The sequence below is a fragment of the Bactrocera tryoni genome, chromosome 2 (genome assembly GCF_016617805.1).
Source record: "Bactrocera tryoni isolate S06 chromosome 2, CSIRO_BtryS06_freeze2, whole genome shotgun sequence".
In the NCBI taxonomy this organism is placed as follows: domain Eukaryota; kingdom Metazoa; phylum Arthropoda; class Insecta; order Diptera; family Tephritidae; genus Bactrocera; species Bactrocera tryoni.
In genome coordinates, this window is record NC_052500.1 from 76,788,536 (window position 1) to 76,804,265 (window position 15,730).

At 38.7% G+C, this 15,730-nt stretch overlaps 1 protein-coding gene across 1 annotated transcript in view; it reads left to right on the forward strand.

Annotated features, from left to right (window-relative positions):
• Nucleotides 1–4,560: 4,560 nt before the first annotated feature.
• LOC120768870 (nuclear receptor subfamily 2 group C member 1) overlaps nucleotides 4,561–15,730 on the forward strand; it is a 64,927-nt gene continuing 53,757 nt past the window's right edge. Inside the window, exon 1 of the mRNA XM_040095625.1 lies at nucleotides 4,561–4,673. Within this exon, the coding sequence (XP_039951559.1) occupies nucleotides 4,561–4,673 (113 nt within the window). The remainder of the gene's footprint in view (nucleotides 4,674–15,730) is intronic.

Sequence of the window (15,730 nt, forward strand, 5' to 3'; positions counted from 1 at the left end):
TTTCAACGATGCCAGTGAGATCTCTAACTGTTAGTTGTCGATTCTCAAGCACAAAATTCTTTATTTTATTGACGTGTTGATCATCAGTTGATGTTTATGGCCATCAGGGATGCGAATCGTCGTCAAACAAAAGGAGCTTTTAATCGACATAGCATTTTCAATACATGAAGGGCTTTTGATATGAGTCTAACATTGACACGCTTTATCTTTATACCCAAAATATTAATCAAAATGTGTTGTGTAAATCTATCAGAGATGTTGAGATTTTCTGCTACCTCTTCGATGTTAATATGACGATTTTTGAGGCACTGTTTCTTTAATTCGATGTCATCGCCGTTAACAGAGGTGGATGGACAACTCGGGGTAAGTTTTCGATGACTTCATGACCTTCATTTAATGCTTTGTGTCAATCAAAAACTTGTGTTTTTGATAACGTAGTCTCCCCAAAACATTTCTGCAATATTTTTAACGATTATACAGCCGTGATTCCATTGGAAATACAAAATTGAACACAAACTCGTGGTAAATGCTTTTTCCATAGTCTTCTTGCCTTCTAGCCAATATCAGATATCATGGAATTCATAACACGTGCACTGAGAAGGTGATGATGAAAGGTGGCCATAAACTCCTTGACCATGATGAAAACTGTAAAAAGCTTTTTAGCTGAAGTTCATTTCATTTCTGGAGTTCTTCAATATTTACTGCGTTCACTTCACACGAATAACACCATGTGAAGTCACACAAAATCCTTGAAATTTGAAACTGGGGACTACGTGTAATGTCACAATGTCACCACAAACAGCACCGTGCAATACTTTTGATTATATATTTTGACATTATGTATGATATTCCGCCTGATAAAAGTTGTGGTAGGCTCAAGGCGGTTTGTCGATTATGTATGACGGTCTTTTCGATTCATACTTGGAAGTTCTGGACATCACAACGCACAAACGTCTCTAGCTCAATTGGGATTATTCGAGGTAGGTAAACTAAATTATACTTCTTTTGGCAGAATAATCTCTTGACATCTTAAAATGATTTTTTTTCCAAAGCCTCTCATGATCTTACCTTTTATTATATATCGAATATTATGTACCATATGTATTTTGAAATGAACGATAATATTATGTACCATATGCATTTTGAAATGAACGATATAAGTATATACAGTGTAGATATGGTATATACCACAAATATTAATATTAATTGTAACTAAAATAGACATTAAATTCCGCCACAGGCTTTCCTTCTACGGTCCAATGTGTGTAAATTGCATATTCACCTTCGGGCATCGGTAGCCATGTCAATTTATAGGTTCTTACGCGAAAGCGGTCAACTATTATGTCTCCCTTTGAGAAATAAAAAAAAGTATTAAAAATGGATTGATAATTAAATATAAACTAATATTAAATGTAAAATCATATTATATCATTTTTGGGTTTCACTTATTAATATGTTGTTATTTTTCATACCATCAAGTTTGCAACACGGTAAAATACACAAAAAACGTCGGAGACCCTATAGATTATATATAGAACGTGTGATCCAAGTAGAGTCACTTTTTTCAAAAGCCTGTATTTGACAAAGCACGCGTCAGTCGTGTCAAGATGTCATGTTATTTTTCTTCAGTATTGTTTGGCATTTCATCATGGAAAGACTTACGCCTGAACAACGTTTATAAAACCTTCAACTTTATTATGAAAATTCACATTCTATAAAGAATGTGTTTCGTGTGCTACGCTCAACTTATGGTAAACATAATCGTTATACTGAGTATACAATTCGCAATACCATCCCATCTTGAGACCAAGCAGTCATTATTGGATATTCGGCGGAATAGACCACGTTCATCACACAGTAAAGAAAATACAGCAGCCGTTGCTGTGAATGTACACGAAGACTACGGAGAGTCGATTTAGCGCCGATCGCAGTAACTCGGAGTGACGTAGAAAATACAGTCTGTGCAAGAACTGAAGCCTCTCGACCTTCTCAAGCGACATCGTTTCGCTCTATGGGCTCTTGAAAAGTTTTAAAGAGATCCAATGTTTTCGAACTAAATTTTCTTCACTATGAGGCCCATTTCTGCCTCAATGGATATGCAAACAAGAAAAATTGCCGCATTTGGGAAAAAAAGCAACCTGAAATGGTTTCTGCTGCATTTTAATTCAGAAATATTAACGGTTTAGTGTGGTTTGTGAGCCAGTGGAACCGTCCATCGATATTTCTTCAAACATGATGCCGGTGAGAATGTAACTGTCAATGGCGACCATTATCACGCCGTGATAGCCAACTATTTGATGTGATGTGTACTGAAGCTCGTTAGACTTTTTCATGTGGGAATATGCAAAGTATAAAGTCCGATTCAAGCCTTGGTGAAAAACATCACGGGTGTCAGTCGCCAGTTACCAGTCGAAATGCCCGAACGATAATATTTGCCAAAGAATGTTCTTTCGAATGATAATAAACATTCCACATTAAATTTTACGTTTCTGTGCTTTTTCTTTAAACAAGTAGAGAACTTCGAAATGTATAACCCTTTATATACTATATACGTTTGATCAGCTTGAAACGTTAACGTTTTTTTTTGTATTTTTTAACTTTTTTAGTTAAAATATTTTTTACCTATTACCTTGTTCTTTTAAATTACCTCATATGGACACGAGTGATTCAGGTTTGTAAAGTCTTCTATGATTCCAAACAAATAATCTGGAACTGGAAAATTTTTTCGTTTAGCAATGAATTTGCAAGCATCATAAGTTCGCTCTCCAAAATACAAGGAATAATCGGTAGACTTCTTCATAAAGCTGATGCGCATCTAGATGATCGCGGCGAACAAGATATAAAATATAATTAGGGGTTTCACATAGTCTCATAAGGTTATAAGGATCCGAAAACAAAGCGTTCAGAGTTGTATTTGCGTAAACTTATTTTAGTATGCAAGCCAACAACAAATTTTTTAAACTAGTATAAAAATGATTTTACGATGCTTTATGACACGTTGTGAGTACCCCAAATATTACATAACAGACACCACCCCTCTGCAGCTCCGTAAAGCTATCACTCACATTCACATCCGATATGGGTCGTGTCAGGATCACATGTAACGACGTCTCCGTAGTGTTCCTCGAAATCGGTTTTGTTATACATAACGGTATGCTGAGTAGTTTCTTATCGATAGCTTTGCAGCGAAGATAAGTCATTCTAACGCTGGCCGAAGAGCACTAAACAAAATTATTTTATTTCATTTTTTTAATAAAATGTTGTAAAGCGTCCTTACATTTGCATCATCCAAATTGTTATTATGCAAACATAAACCAACATTTTTGAAATATTACACATTTTCAATGCCTTGTCGCAGATTTAATACTAAATTAGACGATTACGCGTTAGCTCTTTCTAACCTCATTAAAAATAATATTCACTCAAATTGACTACGCACACACGTGTTTCAGATATTAATGCGACTATAATTAGCTAGGTAATCATAAATTACTAGATTTGCAATTGAAAATTGAGTTCTATTACAGTTGTTTGACCATGAGTATTATTTTCTATTCTTCCGACTTCTTTTATATTTTTCAATTTAAACCCAGAACACAGTACACTCGTGGCCACGCAAACCTTACCACTATACTTTCAAATTTATTTCTCGGACTTTTTCGTTCGTTCGGGATTTTCTTCAATTTGGTTTTTTTACGCTTTTAGTAAGCATAAGTAAACTTAATTATATTATCTAAATATAATTATGGTTTTTATTTTTTTACGTTCAATGAGTAAAACACAAATTAGCTTTTCTGTGCTTATACAAAAGCGGCCGATTTTTATTGTTTTTAAAGTAATACAGCGGCTAAACTTCGTCTTTCAATAAAAAAAAATTAAGAAAACATTAATTTCAACTAAAGTGTAAATGAAATTAAATTTAAAAAAATATAAAATATAATTTTTTCATCGGTTGTCAGTCTCTTACATTTCGAGCTCATTTTGTAAAGCTCACTAACTTTCGATTGATTTATATAGAGCTGAATGTGTTTTGTTCTTAATTTAAAAAATTTTTGATAAATAACATGACATTAACTTATTTCTAAATAAAAAATTTCTATACCGCAAAAAGTACCGCTATAAAGGTTGACAACCCTATACACTATACTTGAAAATTTTTTGTGGTAAGGTTTGCGTGGCCACGAGTGTAAATAATGTTTGCCACGAAGTTTGTGAAATTCGGTGATAGCTGCGAGCAAGTGTTTCTGATTAGTATACATTATTCAAAGAGGGACGAGAACGCGTTGCCGACGAACCACATCCTGGTTGGCCAGCAACCTCAACTGATGATCAACACGTCAATAAAATAAAGGAATTGGTGTTTGAGAATTGACGATTAATAGTAAGAGATCTTACTGGCAACGTTGAAATATTGGAAGGATCAGTGAAAACTATTTAGAAAGATCATTTAGGCCTGAGAAAAATTAAAGCACGTTTGGTTCCAAAATCACAAAGTTTTTTTTCGGAGAACTGCGTCGCATTAACGTCTGTGAAACAATGCTTGCCGACTAACAGGATGCCATGAAACGTATTATTACTGGCGAAGAGTCTGGGATCTATGATTACGATCCGGAAACAGACGATCACTCGGCCGAATATTGTGACAAAGGCGATTCGAAACCACATCAAAGCAGGTCAAAAATCAAAATTTTTGTTGACAGTTTTCTTCGCATATCAAGGTGTGGTGCACTTCGAATTTCTTCCGACCGACCAAACTGTCACCAAGGAATAATATTTGTGTGTTATGCGTCGTTCGCGCGAAGCTGTTCGTAACGAGGACGGAATTATGAGCCGACAACTTTTGGTGTTTGTACCACGATATTACACCGTCGCTTACTTCATTGGTTCTTCGTGAGGTTTTCACCAAATGTTCTCCCAATATTGTGCTGCAACTACCGCATTCGCCTGATTTACTCTACTTCACATGCAATGGACTACCTTTATTGTTGTTTGATTAACATTTAAAGAGCTAACGGTCTCATCGGATAAGTGGTTAGCTGGGTAAGTACCCTCGTTCTTGGTCTGAAAGATAAAGTATACTACATCGTACGCATCGTCATCATATCTTTGACTGATGCATATCAGATTTCTTACATAAGATAACTAGTCTAGCCGGAGTTATAAAGTGCAAGCATTAGTAGTGGTACTACCATCTGATCAATTTTGTCACTCACTTTAAAAAAACTAAATTTCCAGTATTTTAATAAAAATTGCCTTCAAAATAGGCTCCTTTGGAGCCAAAAACCTTTTGAGCTTACCATCATTTAATGCCAGTTTCCATACACTTGTTGCAAGCCTTGGTTGAGATGACCATTAGCGGATGGTTTCAATGGACTCAGTTTAAAAAACAAAAAAGTCATAGGAAGCTAAATCTGGTGGATGCAGTTGTTGAGCGAAGACTCGTTTTGTGTTTGGTCAAAAAGTCAATTACAGTCATACTAGAATGTGACGGTGGAGTATTGTAGTAAAAATACCATGCATTTTCTGCCCACAAATTCAGCCATTTACAATATCTTCAAGTAAGCGTCTCAAGGATGACCAATTAGTAATCTTTATTGCCCGTGTGATCCTTAGGAATGAATTTATGTTGAACCACACCACGATAATCAGAGAAAATAATAAGCCTCACTATGAATTTAAACCGACTTGGGCGTGTTTCCGGTTAATTTTTGAGCATCATTTGCTAGATTGTTGAATACTTTCGACGTCATATTCATAAAGCTCCATCTTGTTACCAGTAGAATGTAGGGTCCTCAGCTACATTTCAAGCATCTCCTTTGCTACCTCTACCCGACGTCGCTTTTACAAAAGAATCAGGCTTTTTGGTACAAGACACGCTTCATAGCCAAAAATACATTTTTCGGCTCTTGAAAAGTTCCTATAAGATCCGACGTTTTCGAGCCAAATTTTGTTTAGCGGTAAGGCTCATTTCTGGCTCGAAAGGTAACAAGTAAAAATTGTCACATTTGGGACGAAGAGCGACCTGAAGAGATTCAAGAGCTACCATTGCATCCAGAATAGAAAAACGGTTTGTGGGTCTTTGAAATCATGGATTCATATTTCTTCAAAAATGTTGCTGGTGAGAACGTAACCGTCATACGACCGTTCTCGCGTTATAATAACCGGCTATTTGATGCCTATAATTGTAGCTCGTGATCTCAACGGTATTTGATTACAACAAGACGGCGCCTTCTTCCCACACATCGCATCAATCAATGGATTTATTGAGAGAAAACTTCGGTGTTCATATAATTTAATGTTTTGGGTCGGCCGATTGGCCACCAATATCGTGTGATATCACACCGTTATACTTTTTTTCTGAAGGGATGTGTAAAGTCTAAAATCTATGTGGGCAATGCCGCTTCGATACAGGACTTTGGAGTAAAACAACATGCGTGTCATTCGCCGGTTAACAGTCGAAATGGTCGAAGGAGTCTTCGAAAATTGGACTCAACAGATGGACCATCTGAGACGTAGCTGCGGTCAACATTTTACAGAAATAATCTTCATAAAATAAATGCCAAAGAGAATGATAATAATCTTTCCCCATAAAAATGAAATTTCCGTGTTTTTCTTTAAAGAAAAAAGTAGGGAACCTCGAAAGGTTCGCTTTATAGTAGAATTATCGAAAATTACGAGAGAATTAGCATGACCAATAGTTGTGTTGTTTGAATAATTTGATTTTTTGTCAATTTTTTGCAAATATTTGTTGTCTCTAAAGGTCGCAAAAATTTTGTATTGTCTAAAAATACTAACACGCATAGTCAATAAAACCCTTCCACGGATTAAAAGCGTTTTGCAACAAAGCTACCAAAGCTTACTACCACCTACAAAAAAGTAAATAAGCGTAAATACTCGAAGAGCTAATCAAAATCAATAACACGTGACCGTAAATACAATAATCGATGGCACAGCTGATAACATAAAACAACTGGCATTATAAACAAATATAAAAATAACATCAAAGTTTACAGCTTTATAAAGCAGAGACCACGAGCACAGCACAGTTCGCTCTCAAAAGCTCTTGCGGCGTCGAATTCGGCCAATAGCCTGCGTCTGCGCGGCAAAAACTGGTCGAAAAATGGTGACGCTCTTCCAGCCAGCAGGCCAATCGACAGAAAAGAGGCGGAGCTTAGCTGGCAGCGCACCTGAGTGAGAGTATGAGAGCGCCATATATGTTGCGGCCAGCGCGCATGTGTGTGCGTGTGTGTGTGGTTGTGCGCTCGCCGCCGTTAGTCGCAGAAGGGTGGCTGGTCTAGCATTAAAATCCAGCGCTGAGTAGAAAAAAACGACTTTTTGACAATACAAATGCGACAAAGTAGCGGGATGAGTTGCTGAGGCGAGCGCGCACCACAAATGCCAGCAACAGCAGCAGCAGCAGCCGCAACAACAACAACGCGGCGGCGCATACCCTGATAAAGTCACGAGGACACATGAAATCAACACCCACAAAAGTCGCCATATCAACAGCAGCCGCAGCAGCAGCAGCACGAAGAGGCAACGTCGACGCGCAGCGCGTATAATGCAGGGCAAACAAAAACAAAAACAATAGCAAAGCTAGCGCGCTGTAGCTGTGCGTCCAAATGGCATGAGGTATTGGCTTTCTGTTGTATCGTAATTTGGTGTGTGCCTTCAAGTGCGCGCTAACACACAGGCACACACATGCACTTATGTAGGTATGGGTGTACATATGCATGTATATATACATATGTATGTATGTATATGTATATGTAATTCTGTGTGTTTTTGCGTTTGTGTGTGTGTGTGCTTATGTTGGCATTGTTGCTTTACTGCTATTATCCTGGCACACAATGTGTCCTTACGCACCTACACGAGTGTCTACAGCATCCTCGTGTGTGTGGCTTTGTTGCTGCGCCTGCCTGCTGCCTTGGCGGCCATGTGTGACTTTGCACTCTGACTGGTTAATATAACCGCAGGATTGTATTACGCCGTCATGTAGCCACTTACACGGACACCATTGCTCCCACTGCTTATGGCGCGGCACTTGATAACTGAATGGGTGTACGGTAGTTATTGTTGTTGTTCAAGTATGTGATATGAGTATGTACATATGTGAGAAATGTATGTATGCATATACTTACATATGTATGTACATATGTACATACTATACATAATTAGCTGCTTATTTAGTAGTGTGACCCGGAAGCTTGTTATACTTAGAAGAGAAGACACTTTTATCTATGTGCACATACACAAAAATACATATCTACTTCTAGCTGCACCCTCTTTCAATGCAAGTATCGCGGTTTATCGCCAGTGTTTTCATAAAAAATCCACACAGTAACGGATTACTTTTCTATTAGGCAATTTAGGCAAGTTTTTGACATTTAATTAGTACATTTGTAGCCACTGTTCGTTGCGATCTCACCCGAGTTACAGAACATATTGAAAACTTTGATCCCAGTAGGCAAATTTATATATACCAAGAAAAAAATTGACTTCGGCTACACCCAAGATATAATACCCTTCACAAATAAGCAAGTTTTCCTTACAAAAATTTGATTTTAAACGCTCAGTTTGTATGGCAGCTATATGCTAACGTGATTCGATCTGAAAAATATGTGCGAAACTTCTAGCGTTGCTTTGAAAAATAATCCATACCAAATTTCGTGAAGATATCTTGTAAAATAAAAAAGTTTTCCACACAAGGGCTTGAGTTTGATTGAACAATTTTTATGGCAGCTATAAGCTAAAGTCGACCGATCTGAATAATTTAATGCGCAAGTCAGGTAAGGTTAGAAAGGTCTAACAGTTCTAACAGTGATCTCACTGGAACAACTTATAGCCGTTTGTTGTGGTGCCTGGAACTACCATAAAATTGATCCTAAATACCGTCATAACACAACGAGGCTCTTTATGCCGTTTAAAAATTCGTTGAGTTCAGTTTCGGCTACCATGCTCCTGGTTCACGGAAAGTACACTGCCGAGATAGTTCAACATCAGTCTGGCAAGTTCAGTGCCTTGATTTTTCCACCTCACATTCTTCCATACAGTTTGGTAGCTTACGTCCGACTGAATGTTTCACTTTATTCCATGGGCGTCTACTGGACGGTGTCCAATAAGAATTTTTACGATTGGTGAAGGTAATCTTTGCAGAACAAGCAGTTCAGTCGAACTTCTGCGTACTACTCTTGCAGTCGCGCAGAGGCTGGCCATCAACCGATACCTTGTAAGCGCAGGCGAAGTTCATGGGTGCAGTGCTAGAACCCGAGCTGACAATGGCATCCAACTCGTTTCCATTTCGATGCTAGCACTCATCAGCTGTGACAGTTTCGAACGATTTCGCAATGGCTAGACGGTCAGTGAGGTTAGACACTACTTGACTTACCTTGAGGATTCTGTTTGAAAGCTAAACCGAAGTCAGTAATTCGGGAAATTGATTACAACCAAAAACATGAAGGAAAGCCTTTGACTACTGTAAATTATCATTGAACAGCAATGAGCTTCTGAAACCATTAGGCTAACATTACATAACAGTTTAAGATATTAGAGGACATTTTCTAAGAGTTTCTTTCTTCAATAAACACCGTAGTTTCGATTATAACTTTACAGCTCCTGCTCACCTTGCCACGTTATTCTGCCTATTGATCGTCTGTTTCCGGGTCGTAAGCACAGATCCAAGACTCATCGCCAGTAATAATACGTTTCATATTACAGTCGTTTATTTTTATGTGGAAGTATCGACACGACGATCCATGGAGAAAATTTTGACGCCGGCATATGGAATCCGTTATTGTAGTATTTTCCTGGTTAAACTGAAACATGTTAACAATAATGTTAACTATGACTTTGATGACTGAAAACATACTCAAAAAATTATCATTTGCAAATAGGTACTATATACAGGGTTTGTCCGGAAAGTAATAGAACTGAGTCGGTTTGAAAAGATTTATTGACCTAATCGGTACAATTCTTTAAAAACTTTCAGAATAGGCTCCTTATGCGTCGATGCAGCTTGATTTCCAATCCAATTCCAGCTTGATTTCCAATCATTGAAGGCGTCACGGGAGGCATTCTCCGGAATAGCCTTGAGAGCCGAGGTGCATGCTGCTTGGATTCAATCTGACGTCTCACAATGATTATCTTTCATCGTCCTTTTCAGGCAAGGAAACAAAAAAGTCCGGGGGGCCACATTTGGGCTATAGCTATAGCGCGGCTGCGGAAGTGTTGAAATACCGGCTTTGGTTAGCTAGCCGTTCACAGGAAAGGTGATGTGAGCCGGGCCGTTGTCGTGGTGCAACTTCCAGTCGGCTGCGATGTCTTGTCGGACCCTATTGACCCTTCGTTTGAGTCTCTTCCACGTAAAACTTGGCGTTGACGGTTTGTCCAGGAGAAACGAATGCATGGTGGGCGATGCCTCAAAAAAGACAATGAGCATCGTTTTCACTTTGTATTTGCTCATTCTTGCGGTCTTCATCAGCGACTTCTTCGCGACCCTCCCAAAAGGCCTGGTGCCACCGAAACACACCAATTCTTGCTAAAACAACATCTGGGTAAGCCTGCTTGATCATAGCAAACGTCTCTGTCGCAGATATACCGAGTTTCTGCTCTAAGGAACGGTTTGCACCACTCACAGAAACACGTCGCACGAAAATGTTTGTCCTGATTCTCCAGGTGTTCGAAGACAACTGACCAGCCGCTCGTTCGTTAGCTAGGGACGCCCTCTACCGAATCCAGTCGATGCGCGCACGCTCCGAAGTACATTTGCGGCAGAAGAAAGTCCTTTACGGACAAACCCTGTACCTCCGAAACGATTTTTTATATAATTTTGCGATTTCAAATACAAGAGAGCCTAAAATAAATAATAGAACTTTATTGGGGCCACGTGGAAAATATTCCATGTACATCAATCAAATCAAATAGAATTTGAGTTTTGGTTATAAAATGGTTATATGTATATCTGACAGCGATATTAATTTTTTTTTGATAATACGTTGTTTTGCATTTCTGCTGACAATATGTACATATTTATATCTAAACATCTCGTTAACATCACACTCCAAATGACTTACTGCCCAACAGGCGCGCTTAGACGCCAGCTAATCAACGTTAATATAATTTCCGTAGTAAATAAGGATCAACACGATAATAAGTGTGTCGGTATTAGTATAAAACCTTGTGCTTACATATACTCATATAACTCATATATATGTATATACTTATATATAATACTCATGCAAAGTTTGCGCTTTAAGACTCCTCCCCAAGCTGCCGGACACAACCAACCGTTTGTAGTTAATTTTAAACTGGTGCAACTTTCGTCTATGTGGTTGTTAGGTATCGGGCAAACCAATACACCAAAATATCACAAAAGTCATTTCAATTTAGTTACGAGTCAGTAAATCAACCCCTATCAACATGCCGCATACCAAGCGTTGGCAGTTTGTGTGAACGCGTGTATAGGTGTGAGTATAAGTGAGTAGTACTTTTACTACTTTCGCTGCGAGAGACTGTTTCGCACGGTTACAGTGGAGTAAGCGGAGAAATTATGTTCATAAAAAATTTCAGGTATGTTAGTGGAGGCAAATTTTTGATCTTAGCAAATATTTTTAAGCTAATTTGAAATTTAGTGTGCACTAAGAAAATGTTATAGTCAAGCGTAGATTACAATTCGGCTCATTCGCATGGGTTTTCTGTGGTGGATGTCCTAAAGTGCGAAGAGCCTTCTTTTGAGCGGCTTGAATAGCTTTAAAATCTGAACCAGCTGAGCTCACCCAGTTTAAATTTCATACGACGAGATCGGTCTGAGATGGAAGCAGGAGTCACGTGCAGAGGATGGAGTCATGTGTAGAAGTTCACACAAGTGAGGAAAGTTCTCTGAGCGCCATTCACTTTGGAGTGGCCAGAAATGATTCTTTTACATATAGCTCAAGCAGTTCAAGACTTCTGGTCTTAGATCAAGTATTCTCTGGGTAGCCAAAGAACACATGTTTAAAGGCGAGCTAAAATGAGAAGGCGAACCATCCCTCTTTAGGGTTGTGCGGGTTTGGGATACGCCACGTAAAGAACATCATCAACATTTTGCTGTTGTAAACTCGGCTATAACCGCATAGGTGATGTCTATACCAATAAAGAAGAAGAAGGTCAGTATAAGTAGTGCCTTATATATGAGCTGATTGTCCTTTAACTGATGAGAGATCTTGACTTTAAGACTCAGTACAGCTGCGTTATTTTGATTTTCACGTAGCCTCATCAAATGAAACTCTCAGATATCTTGCGCTTGGGATTGTAGATACCGACCATATAAGGCCACTTGTTGATATTTGTGCCTGAGGGTGTCCACTACTTGTTTGGACTTTTCAGTATTAGTGGAAATGTTCCATTTGGAGAGCCACTGTTCTAGAGCGGTCAATTACGTTTGCAGTTTTCTGTGGGCGGAAGTAGAATTACTACTCAGTCAGAGTTAATCACTGGGAGGTAAGCTGTGTACAGAATGTACAGCATACCAGCGTGTAAGGGTCTCATCTCCCACTCAGCATTACGACATATAACGTCCGATTATGCAAATATGACTCTAGCAGCGGATAGTAAGGCATATGTATATTGTTTTTTCTCTAACTTACATAATAGACTCAGGTGCCAAACCCTGTCAAATACTTGAGGGAAGGAAAACTGTCGAACAGTATTTGGAAATTTCATGGCTTTGGTTAGAAAGTTTTCTACTTGGAGCAGTGCTCAATTCTGCTCTGAAAATTTCTGAGGCCAAATTTGTGATGCGGAATAAATTGTTGCTCCTCCAGCAAAGACAAACGTCTGCGGAAAAATATTTTATTAAATACTTTCGAAGTAAAAGGCTAGACGTTCATGTTGATTAGATTTCCTAATGGCATTGAAAGGCTAATTTATTATTTTTGCCATAACCTGGCGATTTTTTGTTAGATCTCCTCCTGTATTTCTACAGCAACTATTTCAACGATTGGTAGCTCTAACTGACAAGGAACGTCTAAAAATGTGCTGACTTCTAGCATTGCAGAAGATTCCTTTTGAAGGTATGTGGCAAACTCATCGACATTTTCTGTATTACGTCGGCAGCAGAAATCTCTACTGTTTATAATTGGTTGTTATCTGGAAACAGTCTCTTTCTCTTGTACTTCCAAATATGGTTTTCCGGATCTTCTGGTTTGGCAGCAACCAGATATGCCTCTAGGTACTTTTTGCGCAGTTTCCGGAGAATCTCCTGCAGCTTTTTTGTAGCACGATTCAGTCATGTTCTGGTTTACGGATAGAAGACAAAGCGTTTCGGACTTGCTGTGCATGCCAAAGACGTTTCTTCTCTATCAGCTTTCTCATTACTTTATTGAACTAGAGCTGATTGCAAAGTTTTTGGTTATTTTTTGTGGAGCTAGCAACAGACATGTTCATGTGGGTAACATGTATATTTCCTCTCTGGTTTGGACTTCCGCAGCATAGTCAACTTCTGCCTCAGAGCAAATGGTCATGTTAGGGTCCATTTAGCCATTCTCAGTATTTTAAAATCCTTGTCACTTAGCCAAGATCGCTTGTGAGTTTGTTCATTGTCAGAACCCACAGAAAATATACTAAAATTAGAACGCTACAGAGAAGATTAGCATCAATCAATAAATAAGTAATATTAATAGAATTTATCCATACGTAAGGGACTATTTGTTGCTAGTGAAATAAATTTTTTCAGAAAATTATTATAGTTTATATTCTTAAATTAGGTGTGAGACTTTGCTAAAATGTTCCTAAATGTAGGCAACGATTGGAAATTAAGAAATTCATATTTTAGATTTTTCTTAGTTACAAATAAAAAAAAGCATTCTTCCAAGGTAAAATCCTATAAGATTGGCTGAGATACTGATTTATTATGAAACGGATGCCAACAGATCAATATATGTACAAAAGAGAGTCCTTTGCCAACTGTAAAAAGCTTTATGAGAGAAAGAGAGTGTGTCAATGTGTAAGACCAACCGTGGAACCAATAACGCTCTACCGAAAGCTACAGTGCTAGTCTGTATGTATGTATCTATCCTGTAACAGCTTTTATCCTACTTGACATTTTGTGGTGAATCCACGAAAGCCACAAGACAGATATTAAGGCCAACCGGCTGAGCTGAGGCGACGGCGGATTGGATGAGTTAGAAGCTATGCAGCCAAGCAGTCAACCAAAGATGGTGAATGACATATGCATATATACGCACTTGTATATAACAGAAGTGTGTGTTAGAGTAAATGTGTGAATGTATTGATGCAATGAAGGTATGCCTTGGCCCACAGTGCGGCTGCAGGAAGTCTCTTTCGTGCATTGTAAGCGCATCAGCGCTGGTCTTTAGAGTAAAAAGGGCGTTTTCCGGTTGGACAAGCGAGGCTGACGCGAGCAGCCACTAGCAAGAGTGCGCGTGTGTGTCGGTCTGTATGTGAGTGGGGTTGCTGAATGCCACAACGCGACGCAGGGATGAAGTGGCACAAAATATTATAGCTTTTTGCAGTTTAAGAATTCTTTTTTTTTTGCATTTACTCACCGCTCGTCGCCGCAGTTACCACATAAATTCAAGAGGCAAAGCAATAAGCGGCGAATAAAGGTCGAAAAGCAAGCAGCAAGCCGCGCAACTTCTTGATATCCTTGCTGGCGCTGCTGATGCTGCATATGCTTGAGTGTATATGTGTGTGGCTGGTGGCTGCAGCCAGCATTGGTTGTTGGCCGTCGCAGCAGCAGCAGTTACAGTGGCAGCATCAAAAGTCAGCGTGGTGGCTTGGTAGGCAAATGGTGGCACTTGTGTGCACGGCGGCGGATGGGTGTGAGCGGTTTGGCTTTTATATGCCACCCCCGAAACGCTTTGCTCTCCATTAGTTGGCTCTTGCCAGCAAACTTTGTGTTGCGCAAAGTCGACCAGCCTATGCTGTCCACCAGCTCGCCGCCATCGTCGTCGCTACTACTACTGCAATCGGCTCTGCAGCCAGCCAGTCAGAGTCAAATTGACTGCGATAAGGATGCTTGAAGCTTCACTTTTATAATTGGCGGCAACTGGCACTCTATTGCAATTCGCAATTCGAAACGTTCACAACGTCAAACGCGCGCGACACGCGACGACATTAAACTTAACAAACAGTTTACGGTAAAATGTTGTGCAAGTATTTTTTGAATTGAATGAAAAAAATGGTTTTTAATGAAACAAAAAATATAGAAAAAATAGAAATTAAGTAATAACAGTGAGTTAGAAATTGAGAAATGTCATGCGTGAAAATATTTTAAAATTCTAACGCAATTAACTGTGCTAACGAACAGTGTGTGTAATTGCCGTAATTGACTACCAAATTTGCTGGAAACTTTAATTCGTCAGAATTTTTGCACACAATCTCAGCACGCTGGATACGTTGGGGTTTAAATACTTCCATCAACGGAAAATGGGCACAGGTAACTCAGCCACGGTTGCGCTAGCAAAAAAATTAGTGCTTAACATCGCCGACGGTTCTTTGTTTATGCTTTAAATATAGAAAAAGACACAAAAAATATGAACAAAAAATTTTCTGGAAATTTTACATATTCTCAATGACTTTATAATATATTACTAAATACGTCAAAAATGAAAAATGAATAAAAATTCTAGAAAATTTTATAAATTTTTAAACTGAAAGTTGGTCTAATAGTGTTCAAATAAACCGAACTTTTTTGGAAAAAAAAATTATGATTTTTTTTTAATTTAGCTTA